Source organism: Plasmopara halstedii, assembly GCF_900000015.1.
Source record: "Plasmopara halstedii genome assembly, contig: Scaffold_323, whole genome shotgun sequence".
Lineage (NCBI taxonomy): Eukaryota > Oomycota > Peronosporomycetes > Peronosporales > Peronosporaceae > Plasmopara > Plasmopara halstedii.
This window is the reverse complement of record NW_020187244.1, coordinates 2,287,833-2,308,440: the sequence shown is the minus strand read 5'-3', so window position 1 is coordinate 2,308,440 and position 20,608 is coordinate 2,287,833. Positions and strand designations below refer to the sequence as shown.

The 20,608-nt window shown below is 43.2% G+C and overlaps 2 protein-coding genes across 2 annotated transcripts; one reads left to right on the top strand and one right to left on the bottom strand.

The window, feature by feature from the left end:
- Positions 1 to 8,639: 8,639 nt before the first annotated feature.
- PHALS_08943 (RxLR-like protein) lies at positions 8,640 to 9,026 on the bottom strand (the record flags this gene model as incomplete). Its single annotated transcript, XM_024724384.1, has 2 exons — positions 8,640 to 8,734; positions 8,795 to 9,026. 2 exons carry the CDS (start codon positions 9,024 to 9,026, stop codon positions 8,640 to 8,642), a joined length of 327 nt encoding a protein of 108 aa, XP_024575266.1.
- A 10,790-nt stretch (positions 9,027 to 19,816) lies between these two features.
- Positions 19,817 to 20,260, top strand: PHALS_08942 (uncharacterized protein; the record flags this gene model as incomplete). Its single annotated transcript, XM_024724383.1, has 3 exons — positions 19,817 to 19,894; positions 19,951 to 19,995; positions 20,090 to 20,260. The coding sequence occupies 3 exons, from the start codon at positions 19,817 to 19,819 to the stop codon at positions 20,258 to 20,260; spliced, it is 294 nt and encodes a 97-aa protein (XP_024575265.1).
- Between the last annotated feature and the right edge of the window lie 348 nt (positions 20,261 to 20,608).

The window sequence follows — 20,608 nt, the reverse complement described above, 5'->3', positions numbered from 1 at the left end:
GGTGCATCCGTGGTGAGTTTCACTTTGTACGGGAAATACAGCATTGTACGTACTCCTTACAGATATATTTAATTGTACAGATTAGATTTTGTACAACTGCATGAATTCCTATTACAGTTTTGTTTGATTGTAAACATTCAAAACTATCGAAGTATCGTAATTGACGATGATAGGACTCGCAACTAACTCACGTGGGCTGTTCGTCTCATGCCAATAAAAATCGGAAAATGTCAAGAAATTAGAACATATATATTTGGTTCTTGCTGAAATAGAATTTATCCTCAATATATGTTTTCTTGAAATAGCACGGCAGATTTTAATTTAGGCTTTAAAAGTCGCTCTTGGGTTGATCTTACGAATCTAACTTTCGTGAATCATTTAATATGTACTTTTTAGTCAAAGCATCTTTTATACAAGGCGCACGGCAATTGCGATACTTTTGCAATCATACGCAGTCTTCTGCAACCAAATCGTGAAAGGACTGTTTTTCGGTGAGGGTGGGACGCAAGATAGTTGTATTTTTAAATATCTGAGCAGCTAGCCACTCTATATTTTTGTACTCATCGCGAGGCTGTAGCGCGTCTGTTGGCTTATTTTACGTAAGTAAGTGGTAATAATATGCCGAGAGGCGTTCACTAGCTACGTGCTAAGTATTCAACTACTTCCATAACCTAAGCGCGGCTGGCACGCATCGTAAAGCCGCTGATATTCAAAGCCTAGCCTTTCGAAAGAAGAGACGGAGAAAAAGGCCTCCACTGTTTGAGTAAGTTGGGATAGCCATGGATTGGATATGTTTTAAGCGAGGCAACAACTAGTATCGCTTACGGTCTACAAGCTAGGAGACCGAGAGCGCGAATAAGCATTAACATTCACTGTCCAGCGGTGGGGGCTTTTTAATATGATGAGATTCAAAGCGTTCCATATGTCACAGGTGTTTGCACCGCCTTACCGACCGTTTTAAGCTCTCGTTGGCCATACAAGGATGCCAGGAGATGACAAATTTCGCTAGATTCATGTTCTCACTATGGTGTCGGGACCTCTTTCAAAGTGGAGAATGATGAATTCCAATTCGGTGTACATATTTCATACCTGGAGGGTCGGGTAGCATTCTGGAAATAAGAGCTCAGTAGCAGGTTGCAGGCAATGAAAAATGGTCACGTTGGGGAAAAGAATAATATCTCTAGACCCGTTCCTCCGTGTTTATGAAACGGGAGGTGCCCGTCCTTATAAATGTACTTACTGATGAAAAGTGAAATGGGTTAAAACGCTTCACCATTTGATGCTCGAGTCGTCAATGTACGCGAACGAGAAGGAAAAGGGTGTAGTGACATATTTTGCAGCCAAATATGCCTTTAACCTTCCCTAAACTGATTATTGCCTCCAAGTAAAACATAATTAAGGAATACTCATTATGCAAGATATATAGCTAATGTTGATCACACGCAAAATTATGTCGTTCACACAACATGTGCAATTGAGGGTTATCCTATTACAGTTGTTGCCACGATTATATCTCTATTATGACTATTGAGTCGAAAGGGTTCAAATCGAAAGAATGCTTTTTAGTGAGTGTAAGCCTACAAGCAAGCCATTTTGAACGAGCACTACGCAAGTATAACTATCGAAACTGTTGTAGACTTAACTTGATGTTTGTGATAGGATTATGGATGGGCATGAAATCATCAGTTTAAATGAACATAACGACACAGAGAAACATACTGATACAACTACAGTTTTGAGCAATTGTTACTTTTTATCGAGCTGATCGGTTGCACGGATGTAGCTTCGTTTGGAATTTAATGTGACAACCAAGCAAAGATGCGGGGCTTACAGCAATTAACCTAAAAAAGAAACGGAGAACCATCAAAGTCACTTTTATATCAGTATCAATTAGCTCTACTTTATTGAAATTGATCTATACTTATACCGGGACTACGAACAAGTCTATATATTTATTGTGCCTCAGGCAAAAACTGGCTATATCACCTCGACGTGCGGTAAGTATATCACGTGGTATAAGGATCTCGTCTTTACAGATTCGCGATTCTTCGAAAATAATAATGAGATTTCACGTTTGCATTACCATTATAAATTCGGATGTGATTTCTACAGTATTCTGTTTGCAGTTGCGCCAAAAGGTGTATGTGTAAAATAAAACCGAACCCGTCACATCAAAAATGTATATCGACTTGAGCTCAAATTCTTTTTGTCTTTCAGTTACACTACGATAAAAAGTGCATTCACGACAAGAAACCCGTCTCCATCGAACTTTTTGCACTCAACCGTGCCTGCTACTCAAACTATTAGCCTCTGGGCATGGCGCGGTCCTTAGGTCGGCCCCTTCCAAGCAGTTCTCGGTGAAAATGCTAAAAGTGATCTTCGATAAGAGCGGTCTTGGTAACTATATAAATTTTGAGCATACCCCTCCACCCAGACTAAACACAGGTAGCGATTTATTAAGGCGTTCGACGGCGATAAGTGAGTGACCTGTGTCGTGGATGTCCAATTCGTCACCTTCATTCTAGAGCTGACACAGACATTTTTCCTTGCTCATCTGGAAGCGCAAAATACACGCACATTTATTCAATCATCACCTTGCGATTACGGTATTGAGCCGTCTATAGATGCTCTGCGTGAGAGCAAAGCTCTTTCTCGTCTAAATGCGCGGATGTTTTGATCTACCAAGAGTTAAAAGACACCAAAAAGATGCTTTACTGGTTATTCTTATCCCCACAAGCCACCACTCCTCAGCGGAACTGACTACATTCGGAGCTGCAGCGATTGAGAACATCCGTATCCGCTATGGTGCACAATACCATTAGGGTCAGACCATCATGGAAGTCGTAACGAAGTAGGGAAATAGTAAAGGAGCGATGCCATGAGCTCCAATGGCTCACTGGATAGAGACATTATTTTCACTCTTCTGAATGTCGGGGGTAAAAACATTGGTGTACCCGCCGTATTGCTGATTCTTTCATTAAAGGTGGTATATCCTTTGCTCATTGAGTGGTGCTGACAAAGGCCGACCCACCAGCTGCTACTTCTCGTACGTTCACCTAACAATGGCGGCACGTCGGCTCTTTCCATAAGTCACGGTGTGCGCTTGGGGATGATTTCCGCCAGATTTTAGCTTCGCTATCTGCGATTCGCCATCGTACCACCGAGCTTGAAGAATCACGATTGATCTAGATTCACATGGATGATTTAGAAAAGGTGGGGGCACGTCCAGCTGGTGCGTAGTAGCGGAATCATTACATGACTTCAGTTGGCCAATGTAAAACTATGTTGTAAGAGTATAAATTTACTTCCTTTTGACTGTGAATAAAACAATAAAAGTGGTCGCAATTATATCTTATAGACTGCATACATTGTTTGCGTAGATTAGCTAGCTATATTTAACAAAAGAATCTTTCCGATTCACAGTCGTATGAGCTTCGTTAAAATGCCCTTATTATGCACGCAGTGTGGCGCCGTCAATGCTTTCTGTGCAAAGAACGAAGCGGGTTTGTCAGGAAATTGCAAATCACCTTTCTCGGCGCAATCATTCTGTGTCAAAAGGCTAGCTGCAAGTGGCGAAATATAAACATATGTCTATAATAAGCTAAATGTAGCCACAAATCCAGCGCATGTGCCAATTACTAGGATTGATGCGCTATAGAATAGCAAATTCGGCTGTATATAGTTCAGCACCCTTGAATCGTATCAACTGCATTCTTCTCATTGTCATCAGTTCTTTGTTCAGAATAGTTTGGGGGCTTGTTATGCCATTCAACATGCCTTACGCGCTGGCGATGTAACGGTTTGCTGACGGAATTGTCAGACCAGGTCGTGGCTACGCACAAACCTAATACGACGATTTATTCGTCTATAGTTGTGTAGTGCACGAGAAATCGGATGTAAGGAGCTAAAATATACGTATGAGCAGTGTTCAAGTGTCGTGTAAGAATGTGTGTCTTTGGCGTCGATGAGGTTCATCTCAGAGATTTCTTTATTTTGGAAAATGCTTCGCGGGAGAATTTGACAATGATAAAGGTAATTGTAGATGGTTCGTACCTCTGTAAGAAATAAACTAGGGGAAGTGCTTCGGCCTAGCCAACTACTGACTCAGTAAATTACAATTCGAAACTGCCCTCGCCAATCCCCAAAAACGATGTCATATATTGCTGTGTGGGACAGAAGATACGTATTTAAGTCCCTGAAAAAAGTGTCATGTGTGCCTATTTTCTGGCTCTACCAACTCCGTTCCGTGTGGTGATGACGCTTTTATCTTTGACATTAGCTATGCTCTAATCCTATTTAATTGTCAGTAGGAGTCAAGTTTTAATTCTATTAGAGGACCAGTTCCCCAATGAAAATTAAACTTGACCCATTAAATCCCTATCGCACTAATTTCTATGTGATGCGGCCCCCTACTGCTCAATCTAGTTAAACAACGCCTTCTCCATGCAAAGTAAGCGCACTCTGACGTTCGTCACGTTGTCAGCAGCTGTGATATCAAATCACATGCGTTTTTAGTGCTTCAGATGTCCTACAGCGTATCTTAGAACGCCAACCAGTCACTTAAAGACCTTCAGGAGGAATTTTAATCAGTGTTTCACTTCCGCTCCCAACACATTTTGAATGTCATCATTATTGCACTAAGACTTCTACCCGTGTGTCTCTGGTCAACAGCACTAAAATTGCATAATCGGTTTTGAGTTGCAAGAGATTAAGGCTGCCAAAAAAAAATACTCGTCTACGACAAGGAACTACTAGCTTAAAATTTGCCCTTGTCAAGATCATATTGCATTGCCTTGTCTATATACCGTTTGTTATTACGGACACAGCGGCGTTGCCACCACTTCTCTCATAGAGGTAGAAAGAATAATATGACGTGTCGGACTAACGTAGTGGGGGATGCGCTTCCGCGTCGTCATATTATAATATGTCGCGTCTAGCGATAGTGAGTTGTCCATCGGTGAGGGGATGTGTACAGCGTACAAGTGAGACGCATCATATGCTCGTTGTTGAAAGTATTAGAAGAATACGTTTAGAAAGTCAGATCCTATATTATCGAAGCGAGCGATTATGAAGTTGCACTTCCAATTCTTATCTCTTTTCTTTTTGCACTACAGCACTGACACGCATGATACTCAACGTGAAATAAGGACCTCAGGTAGACATAACAGTACCCGGTACATTTAATGATACCAACGAAAGGACATATTACCTTTAAGTGATATGTACTGAAGGTCATCATGTATATTTTAGTGAGCATTCATGTACGCATCTGTGAAACATGGCGACGAATTAGACCCTCGCCACATGCATCGGCTTTTTTTGCCAGCCTATCGATATGTTAAGGTGTGGGCTGTACACAATTATCGACTTTACTCTCAATCTTCCGAAATAAGCGCCAAGAAGTACCGATAGCGTCGTCTCTGCGGGCCGTCTGAGAAATATGACCACTCTTGCTGCTGTCAGTGAAAAGGCGATCGTTGAGGATACAGCCGAGGGTATTCGTCGACGAAGGTTTTCGAGTAAATGTCTTGCCGATGCCCATTGTATTGGGTAAAGTACTGAATTTGACTGCAATTTCTAGGGTGAACATTGGTCAAGGTTCTTTGTATTAGATTGATGTGGTTAGCCGCTGACCAATCCGGCCAGATGGCCAGAAGGATCGTGTCAGTTGTGTTGATAGGTTTTCATTAACGCACTTGGACGGAAAGATCGATGCGCTGAGCGAGCTACTTTACTCAATAAATTAACGAAATAGTACATGCCTTTACAGCCCTTACTAATTCCTTCTAGATGGATTGGTTAACCCCTGGTCCCATTGGCACTGCCACGAATGTGTTTCGGTTTTGTGAAGGAGAACCTACCGATCAATTCTGACTTGCTGTTAGGATTTCGGTTAGACTTGTTAACTAATGCAGTGGTTTTATCTCGACTGACCATTATTAGTAGGGTGCAGGGATTCTATGGCTAAGATGAAACGAGCATCATGTCATGTCATAGCAGCCGAATCAAAACTGAGAATGGACGAGGCGATATTTTTAGCTAAATGCAGCTATCCAATCTGCACATGCATCTATAGGACCATGTCAGATCGCGCTTCTTCGGACCATATACAGTCGAAGAAAAGAGGACCAAATGATATCTCAATTTTTGAGTAAGACGCAAACCGATACTTTTAGAGAGAATCGGTATGCTGCAAGAGTTAAAAGGGTCTTGCGATAGCCAGACGCTTTAGGGTCGTCATCAGAAAGCACTGCGTAATGATCAAGACGTGGTCCACTTTTTCGCAGAACGGGTAGTGAGCCGGCGGGCCCGCCAGAGCGGACACCAGTTAATATAAGGGATAATCTCACTTTGAGAACTCATGAAAGCCTAGGGTTCTGATTTGGCAATATCGCCCTGGTTCCGATGCAACATATGATCTAAAATAACGTCTGCTTTTATCTATCCTGGGGTAATGTAAAGATCGCCAAGCGCAGCGCGCATCTCAGTAGCTATACGTACGAAAGCGATCTGTTCAATCGCGGCAAACTAAGTTCGACTGTTTTAAATAATACTTTCGATGTGTCGATATCTCAGGAGTCGATACACCTCTATTTTTTTAGACGGGAAGCTAGTCTTCATGCCAATTTCTAGGTCATTGATGAAGATCCGGACAGTGTCGTGATCTCCGCGACGGAGTGTCACATCACTGCCGTAAGAAATTAGCACGAATAGGAGAAGTGCAGTGAGCGTCTACTGATTGGATCGACTGTGTGCCTCTCGGTGAGGGAGGAGATATCGGGTCAGAACTAAAAGAATAGCTACGATAATTTCATAGGAAAACACCTCGGCCTTCTCGCCCAGTATGATCTTCAAGGACGTTGGTCGCAAGGACCGCGCCATTTTTGGATGCTTATCCTGTTACGTGAGGAAGGACTCCCTAAATATAGGTGCACACATGAGCATGTACGTAAGGTGCTACAGTTCTAATAATTGTACGGAATCTCTGAGCGCTCACCATCGCACTTTGTCGTAAAAAATCAAAGAATGTAAGCACCAGTGTGGATAACGTCCTGGTGGGGACATTACATATTACGAACCGTAGCGTGGTCTGTGCAATTGTCTAAATACAATGTTTAACAGTCTTACAAAATATACATTACACTTCAAGGGAGCCAATCATCAGCATATGAACACTTTTAAAATGGTGATTGGGTTTTTAAAGCGATATTTGTTTTACATTCGGACTATTAGCTCCGGTCAAGCAATCAAGACATTTTTAAAAAGAGTATACACTTGGTATCCATAATTAATAATAGGTATCCGCTGCATTTGATATAGCAAACGACCAATGTAGCCAGGTACTTTCAAGGCTATCGGTATCGGTCCGTCCTGGGTATGTGCTTTTGTTAACATGGACTTTATAAGTATTTTTTTCTCTGTGTAAGGTGCACGACAAGCCGTGTTGTTACCGTTGAAGCCGCTTAAGCTCTAGGTGGTCCTTTGCTGTACATGCAAGTGCAGTGATATCTCAGTTGGGGTTGACTTGAGCACGTTGGTGGTGTTCAGTTCGGTGGCTAAAGTAGATAGGTGCAAGAGCGAGAACGAACATGGTATGACTAATTGATTGATTAGCTTTCACAATATTCATGAACTCCTGCTCAGCTCATACTCACCACAACTCATTATCTGTCAGCGGTATTGTCTGACTTCATTTTAGGCTCAAGCTTACTTCTTTATGTTTTTTGCATTATTCATCTGTTCGCATTTAGCATGCTAATGATTAAAAGCTCAAATGCGATGTTGACCTAAGTTTGCTGATCCCTGGTGGGTTTTGCTTTGTCACATACAGCCGCAGGGATACATGGAACTGCGCAAGTCGACGCTGAGGCTGACGGTGGCTGATTCATCAAGACGTATAGCCAATCGGTACGTGGCTGTGAACGACAAAAACACTAAGCAGCATATCACGTTATGAACCCAAAATAAGGTAATAGTGATATATGTATACTTTTAGTAGTTTTATTTGAGCGTAGTATACGATCGATCATTGATCACATTAAGTCGTCGAATTATAGAGCGTATATGATTTTATAAATATTCATTTGGCTTGAAGAATCATATTTTTATTAACTTGAAGTCTTTACGTGCTGAACACAGAATATGAAATGTTTGCGTATGTCTCTCACCACCACCGCCGCAGCGGTATGCCTGCAGTCAAATCACACGTCACCTATATTATGCCAGTTAGTATCTGCATTTGATGCGTGGAGTAATTGTAACGTCTTGAATCGATAGATTTCATCGATTAACAGCTCACCATGCGAAAAAAGAAAAGGAAACGGTGAGGCAACTCAAATTTTTGCGGAAATACATTTTAAAAGAACAACGCTACCAAAGACATTCATGTACCAGCAATACAACCAATAAAGCAAAGTCTTCTCGCTTTGTACCAACTCCGATACAGCAAAGTACCTTAAAATCCCTTAAAGCATCTATAGAACAGCGACTGCAGGCGATGACCCAAGGTAAGCTTTTTGGGATTTAATTTCTGAGGCACCTGTAGGATTTCAGGACTTTCTTTGATAACCCCTGGGCTTGCGGTTTGATTTCATTCTGGAGAATATGCACATCCTTCTCTTTAAAGGTATTCCATTTAGTCATTTTTTCACAGGAAGATGCGGCTCAGCTTCTGGCTGAGGAAGCTTCTTGTTCACATCCATTATTTCTTCCTCAATTGTAAATAACGAATTTCCTACATCCACCAAAGTTAGTCATTTAGGCTCAAGACCAAATCGATTTTGAGATACTGCACCTTTCGGTCGAGTTAGATCGTCCGTTTGTCCTACCATTAGTCGGCGTTGCTGCCTGTCATGGGATTTCCACCCACTGCGCAGTCCAGCAGGTGAATTTGCCAAGACTTCCATGTCCTCGGGATTAAGCGATGTAACACGAGACTTATCAGAGTTAATAGAGGAAGGATTCGCGTCATACTCTTGCACGCAGATGGACAGAGTCACGATAAATGCGAATACCGACAGCAGCATATCACTATGGTTAGCGGTGAAGACGTCAAATGAAAATGTGAAGTGGGTTTTCGAGAGGTTAACGAGCGTGCAGGTTGGCTTGTATATGCCATGTAGCAGGTGCGCACCACTCAGAATTATCTGATCCGGTACTTTATCATTAAGGATACATAAGAACACACATAGGTACAACGCTACATAAATGGGTAACTTTTATGTAACCTTGGAATTTGCCTCGATGCCTAAACTGATTCATAAAAAAACATAAAAATAACATTTAGTGCAAAAACCAACATAGCCATATCATTAAACGTACCTTCCACAGAATCACAACTGGATAAAGTTCAATGTCCTTAGCCCATCTCTTCATATTCTACGGTATCATCAAACTAAAAGCTTTCGTAAACAAAGCACCCTGTTACATGACAGTGAAGGGTAACCACTCACTTCAGACCACAACGTTAATTTAATGGAGGTGTACTGTACGTATAGTACGTATAGTTAGTGTACTGTACGTATAGTACGTATAGTAAGTGTACTGTACGTATAGTACGTATAGTATAGTACACCTCCATTAAATTAACGTTGTGGTCTGAAGTGAGTGGTTACCCTTTGTATAGTACGTATAGTACACAATAGTACGTACTATTGTGTCCATACACTTGAGACTTTAGAGCGACTTTTTGCGCAAAATATCTGTACAGAAATCACATCCATCTTTCTGTAATTTTAAATCATTCGTAAGTATTTAAGCATCAGCATTTAATACAATCCGCTTAAAGATGTTCATGATGTTTATGGTTAGGTGCAAGTCATAATGTCGAGATGATTTGTTACTAGATATGGTAAAACGTAGGTATTCAACATTCTACTGAAAGAAATAGGTCGCGGTTAACAGAAGAAGGCACAAATAGTGCACAAAAACTTTAAATGCATTTGGTTCCGCTCTTTGGTAAAGCGGTCGCACGTCTTTTGAAACTGATTTGATTTGCAATCTAGTTGCCATGCAGTTTGCACAGTGGAAGCTTTAACTTTGCAAGATAACTCATCTTGCTCTGATGGTCCACAAAGATCACAATGTCAGTGTTTACCGAGACGCGTTTTTGCAAAACCGAAGCTGAAGTCTATCCTGAAGGACTGCCAACACTTCACCGGAACTGGAAGACTGGCAAAAGGCGACTACGGATGCGGCAGACCTTTCAGATGTTGACACGTGCGCGCATACATGCTTACCCTATACATGTTGGGCAACCAAGACAAAGCGCGCATCAAGCAATATATAATCTTTTTTAGGTGACCACCCAAAGCACTATTATATGCCTTGTACAGAATCCCGCGCTTGAGGTCCACATCGTGAGGCAATAACAAATGGTAAGAATCACGTGGGTTAGTGTTGTAATACAACGAGCCTTAGGATTAACTCTAGCGATGTAGGCGTGCAACCGCGCGCTTCGATAAAGCAGCACCTAGATTCGTAACAACATTTCTTCCAAGCGACGATATATATGTTGCGTCTGAACCTTACGCCATACGTATCGCCTGATCGATGGGTGAGGTCGCCTTCGCAACATGCGGCAATTCAGAGTCAGACGGCTCGAAAACGAAAAGGATAATCAACTCGCCATTTCTGTGATTGATGTCGTGACGACGTCACTGTGCGCAACGAATTATGACATTAAGAGCAGGCAGGTGCACCTTGAACTAGACACGGATTTCTCTAGGTTTCTCTCATTGCTAGGGGATCAACAGGGTAGTTATCATCTTCCACATTGAACAAACGAGGCTTAAACGCGAATGTGTATTTTCTCGGAGTAAGCTTCGCTTACGGCGAAGGCTGAAGCATCACGGATTACATGAAATGGCCAATTTAATCCTGATATTCAGATTCGGGACACGCATGGGATTTTTTATCCTAAGAAGCCGCCTCATCTGCTGCACCCAGTCCTGTTTGATTTTTTTTAAGATTTGGTGTTGAAGTGCATGTCAACATAATCTGCACTATACTAGTACAAGTTGTTGTCCAGGAATTGATGCCACATCCTTAAGTCTTTTTAAATTAGGTCAATCCACCCAATTATAATTAGCCATTATATGAAGGTACATTCATGTACATTCTGTATGTATTGTGGGAATTAATAAATGAAGATTACAGTATGGTGTTCCCAAATGCATTCGTGATTTCTTTTATGAAGTCACAAACAATCTGCGTTAGACAGAATGCTGGTTCCTACTTGGGGATCTGTACTGGTGACGAGACCGACGTGTCTTTGGCTTTAGAAGTGGGTGGCGTAAACCAGTCACTTCTACCAAATACCTTACACCAAAGTTATAGTTCTAGCTTTCGAAGTTCAAGCTCCGTACACCCAAGATGGGGTTCAACCTCAGTACACCCTTAAATTGAAGATGAGGTTCAACCTCAGTACACCCTTGAATTAATAATCAGAAACCCAAGGTTTTTATCATTTTTAACCTCTAGAAGCTCTTGGGGTGTTATGCATGTAGCTAGGAACCCATAACTCATTTACATTTAGTTGCGAAATTAACTTTAATGTCTGCAGTCGCTCTTCTTCCCTGCAAGTCGGGACTGTCCTTCTTCCTTCCCGTCGAAAACTGCTTCCTTGTCGCACAAGCGTGTGGGTTGTGCTTGAGGGACTAGCACTTTGAGCGGTTTTCCAACAAAACTCTAATTTAGTTTGACGACGCGGCTGTTGAGCACGTTGTGCATTCCAGTCCAGCCCAAACTCTTCTCCTTGTCAGAGTGACATGGAAGGAGATCATGTACCACTCGGTCCATCCGTGCCGCAAACTGAGGTTCTGACGAATGGGATGTTTCCTCATTAGTATCTGAATGGATGGCACTCGAGTGGATGGGAGAAGCCATCGGAGAAGCTGCAGTAGTCAGCTTACTGGAATCGCCGTCTGCGGAATAACCAGAAGAACGCAGCCGTCAGCTTCATGCATCATGAGATTATGAAACCTCGGAAGTAGGTCGTAGCCCCTGCTTCTTTGTAGAGAACGATGCCTATGAAACTGAACGTGTCTTTGCACGGTGATGGAGAGAACGAGCCTCTCTTACGATGGTTTGTGTTGTTCGCAATGTCCAACCTTGCGGGCCGTGCGAAGAGCTGGGCGTATAGGAGGCGTTTAGCCGATTTAACCTGCTTTACTAGCTACGAACACTTCAAAGCCGAGCTAAACAAGGCGTTAGAGCCACCACAGAGTGAGTTCCGTGCCCGCGTCAAGTCAAGGTCGTTTTGACCTACACTAGTATGCACAGTGTGCTCTATCGAGCATCGTCGACGAAAAGTCGTAACGCTCATGGCGGGCTTGAGTGATGATATCCGGAATCAATTGTACCGTGAGTATCCCAAGACGCTGGATGAAGCCATCAATCGTGACATGAAGGAAGACTTTAGCATCAAGCAAGCCAAGTAATGGCTTCGCATCAAGGCAAGCGCGCTAGTCGAACTGCAGATTGTCTTTACCGAGTCGGGCACAGACACAGGATGCTCGTTCGGATAGCCGCGGACGCTATAAAGTTTGTCGGTTCGAGCGCTCCCAAGAGTAAGAAAACAGGAGCGACCAGTAGGAGCGGGGCTCCCTACTGGGCCCAAAAAGAGTACTGTGAATGCTGTGAATACACAGAACTCTATCCCCAACGTGCATGATGCACATGCAGTTTCTACTATGCGTGATGGAAGTGTTGGGCAAAGTGCGACTTTGAATTTCCACGAAGTCTTTGTAGATGGTTATAAGAAATCACTACGAGCTTTCATTTACACTGCCAGCAATTCATTATACGTTTTTTAGCGACTCAAAAGCACTTTGTTCGAGCGCAAGTTATGACTGGGTATAGTCTCTAGCCTGCCTGATGTGAAAAAGAGATGGTCATTCGCTTAGCGAATGGATCTAGAATGAAAATACTAAAGCAAGTCATTTAACTTGGCAATGAATTTTGAGGATTATCGAGGTGAAGACAAGTTTATCCATCTCGACCTCGATGATAAGTTTGATATCATACTAGGTATGTCATGGTTGAAGCATTATCAGCCCAGCACTGACTGGATGAATATGATGTTTGTCGTCGTCAAGTCGCGCAGCGCTAATTCGAGATGCATGACGACGAACGAAACAGTTTGGACGTATGCATTTGTTGAAGAAGTCACAGATGTCCCAAATTATATTGTGGTGTGCGATGTTCACGGGACAAGCCCAAGAAGACGTAAAAACACTAACTGGAGGTGGAGCAGTCAGGCGCCAAAAAAGACTGTCTCTTTTGCTATCGACATGGAAGTCATGGCCGATGGTAGCATAAAGAGAAGTGGGATCATAGGCAAATCCTCATCCCGAAAGCAGAATCAGAAGGCCTCCAAGAACAGTTTTCCGTCAAGTATTTTGCGTGTCTGATAAAGGTACAAAAAGTTGTGGCTTACAACGAAGAAGATGACGTCGATGTTATTCGTCACGTGAAGGATTTTATCCTTCACGTTTAGACAAAAATTGTTTTTCTGCCATTGATGAGCAAGAAGACGCTGAAGCGTAGCCTGCCAAAAGGCGAAATTTTGCAAATATGTGCGATCGTCGAAGAATCGTATCAATACTGTAGAAGTATGTGATGAGAATACACGAAAGGAAAGATTTGACGCGCAGTCGTGGAACGCTCTAAAGACAAATTCGTGTATGGCCTTGTCAAGAAAAATGCTGATATATTCCTAGACAAGGTGCCGGACGAACTGCCATCTGACAGAGGATATCGTCATGAGATTGACATACTTCCTGGTACGAAGTATTGTATCACACGGCAATGGTCGTTGCCAAAAGAACAAGTCATTGCGATTGACGAGTAATTTGCGCAGTAACTGAAGGCTGCTCATGTGCGTAAGAGTAAGTCTCCGCATTGTAGTCCAACCTTCTGTGTGAAGAAAGTCACAGGTGGTTGGCGCGTTGTTCTCGCTTTTGATAAACTGAACGATGCGACCAGACCCCGGTTCCACGCATGGACGTGATTCTTGATGGGATGGTTGGCGGTTTATTTTCAGTGCGATTGATCTGGATGGTTGGCTTTATCAGATACGGATGCGCGAAAGAGATACAACACTAACTGCAGTCAGTACCCCCAGTGGTATGCTATGGGAAGGGTTAGTGATGCCACAAGGTTTGAAAACGCTCACGCGACTTTTAACAAAATGGTCGAATCGGTTTTCGTCCATTGAGAGAGTTTGCACCAAGTTACTTGACGATATAGTCGTTCATAGCAAGAAAACGGATGAGAAGTCTGAAGTCGATGTTAATCGTGATCATCTTCGTCGGGTCTTCCAAGTTATGCCAAAGAATAAACTCTACGCTAATCTAAAAACGTGCATTTTCTTTGCAACATAGATTCTCGTTTTTGGCTGCTTTGGGCAAGAAAGGCGTTCGTGTCGATTCGGAGAAAGTCAAAGCCTGTGTCAAACAATGTGAAACAGCCGAGACAATGGTTGGGCTTGGCCAACTATTTGAACAGATACACGCGCAATTATGCAGCGTTGGTGCATCCTCTAACGACCTTTTTACAAAAGAACGTGGAGTAAGAATGGTAAAGAATCACCAGGCGGTATTTGCCGATTTGAAGAAGATCCTATTCTCTCAATTCCAAACCACGGCATTTGGTCTGCGAAGCGAGTGATTATGTCATCGGTTTGTGCGTTGATGCAACACCATGATGTGGGTTGAGAGCGAGTTGTTTCGTATCAGTCGCGACAAGTCCGGCACGCGAAACGAAACTACTCAGTCTATGACAAAGAGCTTCTAGCAATGAAGTATGCTTTGGTTAAGTTCCGTGTGTACTTGTTTGGAGACGAGCGCTTTGTGATCTATACAGATCATGCCTAACTGTCAGTAAAGCCTCTCCATTTATCGCAAAGAATGGCTCGATAGTTGCCCTTCTTGGCGGAGTACAGCTTTGCTGTACACTACAAGTCATGTAATACGAACATCTTAGCTGATGCGTTGTCAAGGCTATAATCCAAAGTCTAGGAGTGAAAACAAGCACGAGTCATGTTGACAATGCAAAGATGTTCAGACGATCAGAGTATAAGATACGACTTTAAAGCGCAAAGATATTTTCGAAGGGTACAAGTCGAATGAGACATGCTAGGTCTTGCTGAGGTATTTCAATAACCACTCCGACAAAGCACTGCAAGGTCATCCGTCTCCCACAAGCCAGCGTGTTCACCGTTTTGAAGTACAAAGCAAAGTGTTGTACCATGCCGTTGAACACGGGGATACAGCACAAGTTGTTGCTCCAAATGACGAAAGTTTGCGACATCGTCTCTTATATGAGTGCCATGACAGCCCTTCGGGTGACCGGCCATCTCGGATGTGAAAAAACGTTTCTTGGTCTTTCCAAGGATTACTATTGGCCACACATATTTAAGTGGGTGCGCAAGTATGTCGGAACTTGTGAGATTTTTCAGAGAGTGAAATCATCGGGTTATCTTCGAACTCACTTCGGTCGTCACCAGTGCCAACTGAAACTGGAAGTCTGTGAGTACGGACTTCATATTCGGAGTTCCGCGTGATACACATGGACGCAGTGGTAATTTCTGTTAGTGGACCGCGTCAGCAAGATGGTTAATCATGCGCCTGTTTCGGACAAGATCTCTACCGAGAAGACAGCTCAGGTCGTTGTAGACAATTATTTACGTCTGCATGACGTTGCTGTTGAGATCGTGTTTGACCGTGACTCCCGTTTTACTTAAAACTTTTGGCGTGCAATCTTATGAATTTTGGGCACCACAATGTCCATGTCAATAGCGGCACACCCTGAAACGGACGGTTAAACAGAGCGTGTGAATCGAGTCCTGGAAAACGTACTGCGTAGTTACGCGACGTCTTTCAAAGAGTGGGCTGATGTTTTTTCTCTTGCAGAGTTTGCGCTGAACAACTTCGCGCATGTCTCGACAGATCATTCGCATTGTATGTGAGCTATGGAATTCGTCCTAGAGTACCTGCTTCCATAATAGGCGAGGTCCCTACCTTAATTGACGGGAAGAACTATGGCTATAGAGCCATAGTCAGACCTAAATTCTGTCACAGAGTTAAAAGCGAATTTTGACTCATTGAGACCTCTAGGCGACATGACAGGTCGTAATAAACGGCACGTCGATGACAGTATTGCGTAGATACAATCCGTTGCTTGGTTTGTTCGAGACGTAATTGCAAAATTCAGGATCTGAAGATAACAAGTAGATAAGAGCGGAAGGAAGAACAAGAAGGTGTATAACGTCAATTATCTTGAACTACTTTCCACGACAAATTTTTCTGAACATGCAGTGTCCAACTTGGAAAGCAGGAAGCTTATATTAAGATTCATAGGACCCGTTAAGGTGATTAAATGCAATGGTCATGCATATACATTAGCCATCCCCACACGAATGCGCTCAGATCCTACATTTGATGTGGGTAGGCTAAATGCATACCTTTCGAGTGGATCTGCCAATCCTACTCTATTTGTGGTAATTGATCGAGCTGATCATGAAGTTTCATCATTTTTCCACGAAGAGCAACCAACTTTTCACCCTGGAGATTCCTCTCGGCGTACAAGCGTTAAAAGATATCGAGGATTGCTCCTTTACTGGATCCAACGCTTGAAGGCGAAAGTGATTCTAACCACGGAGATCTCGAGAACAAATCCTGCCTCTTCAAAAGAGCGCAACAGGTGTTCGTGAGCAATCCCACGAGATTTCTTGTCCTTCCGGAGTCAAACAAGTTTACCATGAACCTGTTTAAACCGTACTTCGAAACGGGACTCCAAAGCCAAGCATTGGGTGGAACCATCAGTCAGAAAGTCAAGTTTCACGTTCTGCTCTGCAACAAGGTTCAAAAGGCTCTCGCAGCGATCTTCAAGCGTCGAGCAATGCTGCTGCAATGCCCGAATTTGGCTGCGATGAGCGCTCTTCTACTTCCAAAGTTGCTCAATCGTTTTCACGTTCAGCCCCGCCTCTGCTGTTAGACTCTCGTGGATAGCGTCGTTGGATGGTTGAGACGATTGTTGATCACGAGAATCGATCGACTCGTTATCGTGGATTAGTAGCGGTTGAACCGTCAACGCTTCTACAGAGTTTGGTGGCTCGGCTATACATCGGACTCGGACACATGGGAACCTCGTCAGTCATTAGAGTCTGATGTTCCCGACGTGGTCCGCAGCTACAATAATAGCTTGTAGTGTTACTAGAGGCAATAATACGATGACCAGAGCTTGGTGTGTTCGTTCCTGACTGGGGATCTTGCCAGCGCCGACTTGGCGGATTAGGTTTTCCATCTTGTCCTTGTTCTTAAGGCAAACAAATGTCCGCCAAGAGTCAATCTTAGTCGCGATGGGCTGGATTGGATCATCGCGATTGCTGATCCGACGCCAACGAAAAAAACATTCCATGTAAAACCCACGTACCAATTTCAGCTGGGAATGGAGGAAAATCACAGAGTTCTGGAACTGTTCTTTGCCGTTTGGACGAAGAACGCTCTTTTGTGTTGGCTTGTTAACTTGATCGCTTCATTATCGATCAAAAAGTGAATTGCTTCAAAAGGTCTACACAAGTATTGACGTACTGTTGACTTTAAGGAGGGATGATGTAATGGGCTACAGTTAACCATTAAACGACGGCTAATCAATGTACTTCTGTATATATTGTGGAATTTTATATGGCGATCCTAAATGCATACGTGACATCATATAATTAAGTCACAAAATGTTCTTTGTGGTAAAGAATTTTGTTTGCAACTTGGGGATCTGTACTGGTGACGAGATCGACGTGTGTCTGTCCTTCGATGTGAGTGGCATAACATCTTCCCTTCTACTGGATACTTTCCACAAAGTCGAAGTTCAAACTTTTCGAAGTTCAACGTCCGTACAACCAATATCTTGTAATAGTTGCAGCTTTCTCCCTCAGTACACCCTTCATTTATAAACCAGGAACCCAGCGTTTTTTGTAAAACCTCGAAGAGTCCTTGGGGGGGGGTGTAGCTAGAAACCATAATTTCTTTTATTCAGTTGCAAATTTGTTTTAAAGGCATTAAGTCGTTCTTCTTTCGGCCGGGTTGGGACTGTCCTTCTCCCTCCACGTCGGGCATCGCTTTCTTATCACGCAAGCGTTTGGGTAGTGTCTGAGGGACTGTTTATGAACAGTGCCCTCATACAGCTCACCTTGAGCTTTGTTTTAATCTAGCAATCACCTTCTTCCATACGCGCTAGCCTCCACATAAAAATACCCTCGCCACTAGGTATGGACGAGCTAATAGCTTTTTTATTGCAGTCGTTTGTCTGCGCTAATCTACAGCCTGACAATCTAACCGTTTGGCCATGCACTACAGCCACTTGAAAAGTACGACAAGCGTCTGAACGCGGACCACGAGAGCTTGGACACGTTTTTCGCAGACGACTCAAATCTTCTGGGCAGTTCCGTCACTATTCTGCATGATCAGCTCAAGCATAGAACGAGAACTGCAGGGGCACTGTATGCAAAATTTAACCTTTCTGTTGTATTTCTGCCAGCCTTGAACCAAATCCGATACTGCCCGCTATTAGGTGCCCGGTCGCAAAGATACAATGAAGTACCTCGGCAATAAGCGTGCGTTGACGGCCCGCTTATTGTGTTCCGTGAGCAGCATTTCACGGTGGCTTTAAGGCATGATATCGTCGGCGACGTCGTCGGCTCTTGATAGCCGATACGATGCTTATAGTTTGCTTGTAGCGCTACACGTAGCATGTTTCGTTTCTACTGCGGTGCTAGAAAAATCTTAGCTATTTCGTGCTCAGTCGAAAGCATGATCGCAATATGTCGCATTTCAAACTTGCATATTAAGAAAGATAGCACTAAATGGCGGTCGCCGCAACCCATGTATTGATGCGCAGTTGATGCGTCAGTGTCTTCATTTTGCTGTTATAGTTCGTGAGGACTTAGGGGACACAAACAGTGTAAAGCAGGACGTCAACAATAACAGACCCGCTGATGTTGGTTCTCTCTCGTACAGGCTGCTACTAATCTCTTGCCTCTATCACAACTTCTCAGCTTCGACTTAAGCAAGTGATTCAGTGAACACTGACTTCAGCATAATAGCGTGTATCGTGCACCTTTAGTGTACAAGTTCCTCGAGGGACTCACATAGCCCAACTTCCCAACGATGAGCACTCTTCCTACGAGATTTATGAGCGATTTGTCACAACTTGGGCCGAATATGGCTTTTGGGAAGGTCGCGTTACCGTATATCTGTTCAGCGCGTATGCAGCGGGGCTGCCGTAGCAAAACGCTTGAGGATGCGTACTTTAGGTCACCGACCTTTCGTTCTTTACAAGAACCAAGTATGAGTGAGCGGATCGCAATCCGCTTACTCCAAGAGTAATTTTTGCCTTTTCAAGTCTAATCGACTCTTTCAAAACTGAATTTTATTTATTTTTATCCTAATTCAAAAAGTTTAGGTTTTCCTAAATATACTAAATATATAGTAAAATCTAAATATGCATAACTACTGGCTACCTAACCACATACCGTATCCTTGTTTGGGTGCAGTCACACCATGCACATCTCGTGTGACACACACCCCTGTTACCAGGGCACGTGTAACCCCGTTACAGCAACTTTGGTGGCGCAGTTTATTATCTTGATTGTGGAAGATCTTTGGCATACGATGCTTGCACGCTTTTTGTGTGGAGATTGTGCACGAGACAGCCGCCGATAACTTGACTTCGCACTTTCAACATTACCACACAGTCAACTAACAAAGTGGCGGGAGTGCTTTACAAGATAATGGTATCGAAAATGTGGGTAGTCGTGATGTCGGGTTGTAGGGTTAAGATGCTTCTAAACAATTATGAACGCGTACGGAAGGATGGTCTGTATAGTCCAAAAGTGGTGCTTTCTCAAATCATGTAGATACGAGCACTATCAAAAGACTTTTTGATAATTAGAAACTCCCAATTTGTCGACGAGGACAAGATTTTGTTGCTTGCGACGTACAACAAGCATTTGCACAACGCCTGATTTCAGTTTATGAGAACAAATTGCTTTTTATTTGCGTTCTGTCATTTGCCGATTCATTCTTGATAGGTTTTCAAGAATCAGCACTTTCCGCATTATGTGCGTGTACGATCAGGCGAGTTCGAGATTAAAGAGCACTTGTTATTCAAGCGCACTCTTGCAGTTCAGCTTCAGATAATCGTGACGCAACTGGTATCCGCTTTCTCTACCGTACGCGACCGCAAGACGGCGTGTGTGTAGCGAGTGGGGAAACTGCGAAGAAGAGGTACCTTCTATCTGGTTTGTCATGATCGCGTAAATTTCTTAAGGATGTATCCTTGAGCTAGCAAAGCAAGCTTAACATCTATTTACGTTGAAGGCTGTGGGATCGCTCACAGAAACAGCGTGGGACCCGACATTTCTGCGTCTTTTTACGCGGTTTTGAGTCAGGCTTCCTTTGTGCAAATTGCACGACAAACTTTTTCATTTAAGCCTTTTCCTTGATACAATCGCGGGTTTTCCCTTTACGTACAAATGCACTGATCGTTCGTATATCTTCGATTGTTCCCTCCAACTTGCATCCGAAACCTATTTGCATGCTGGATGATA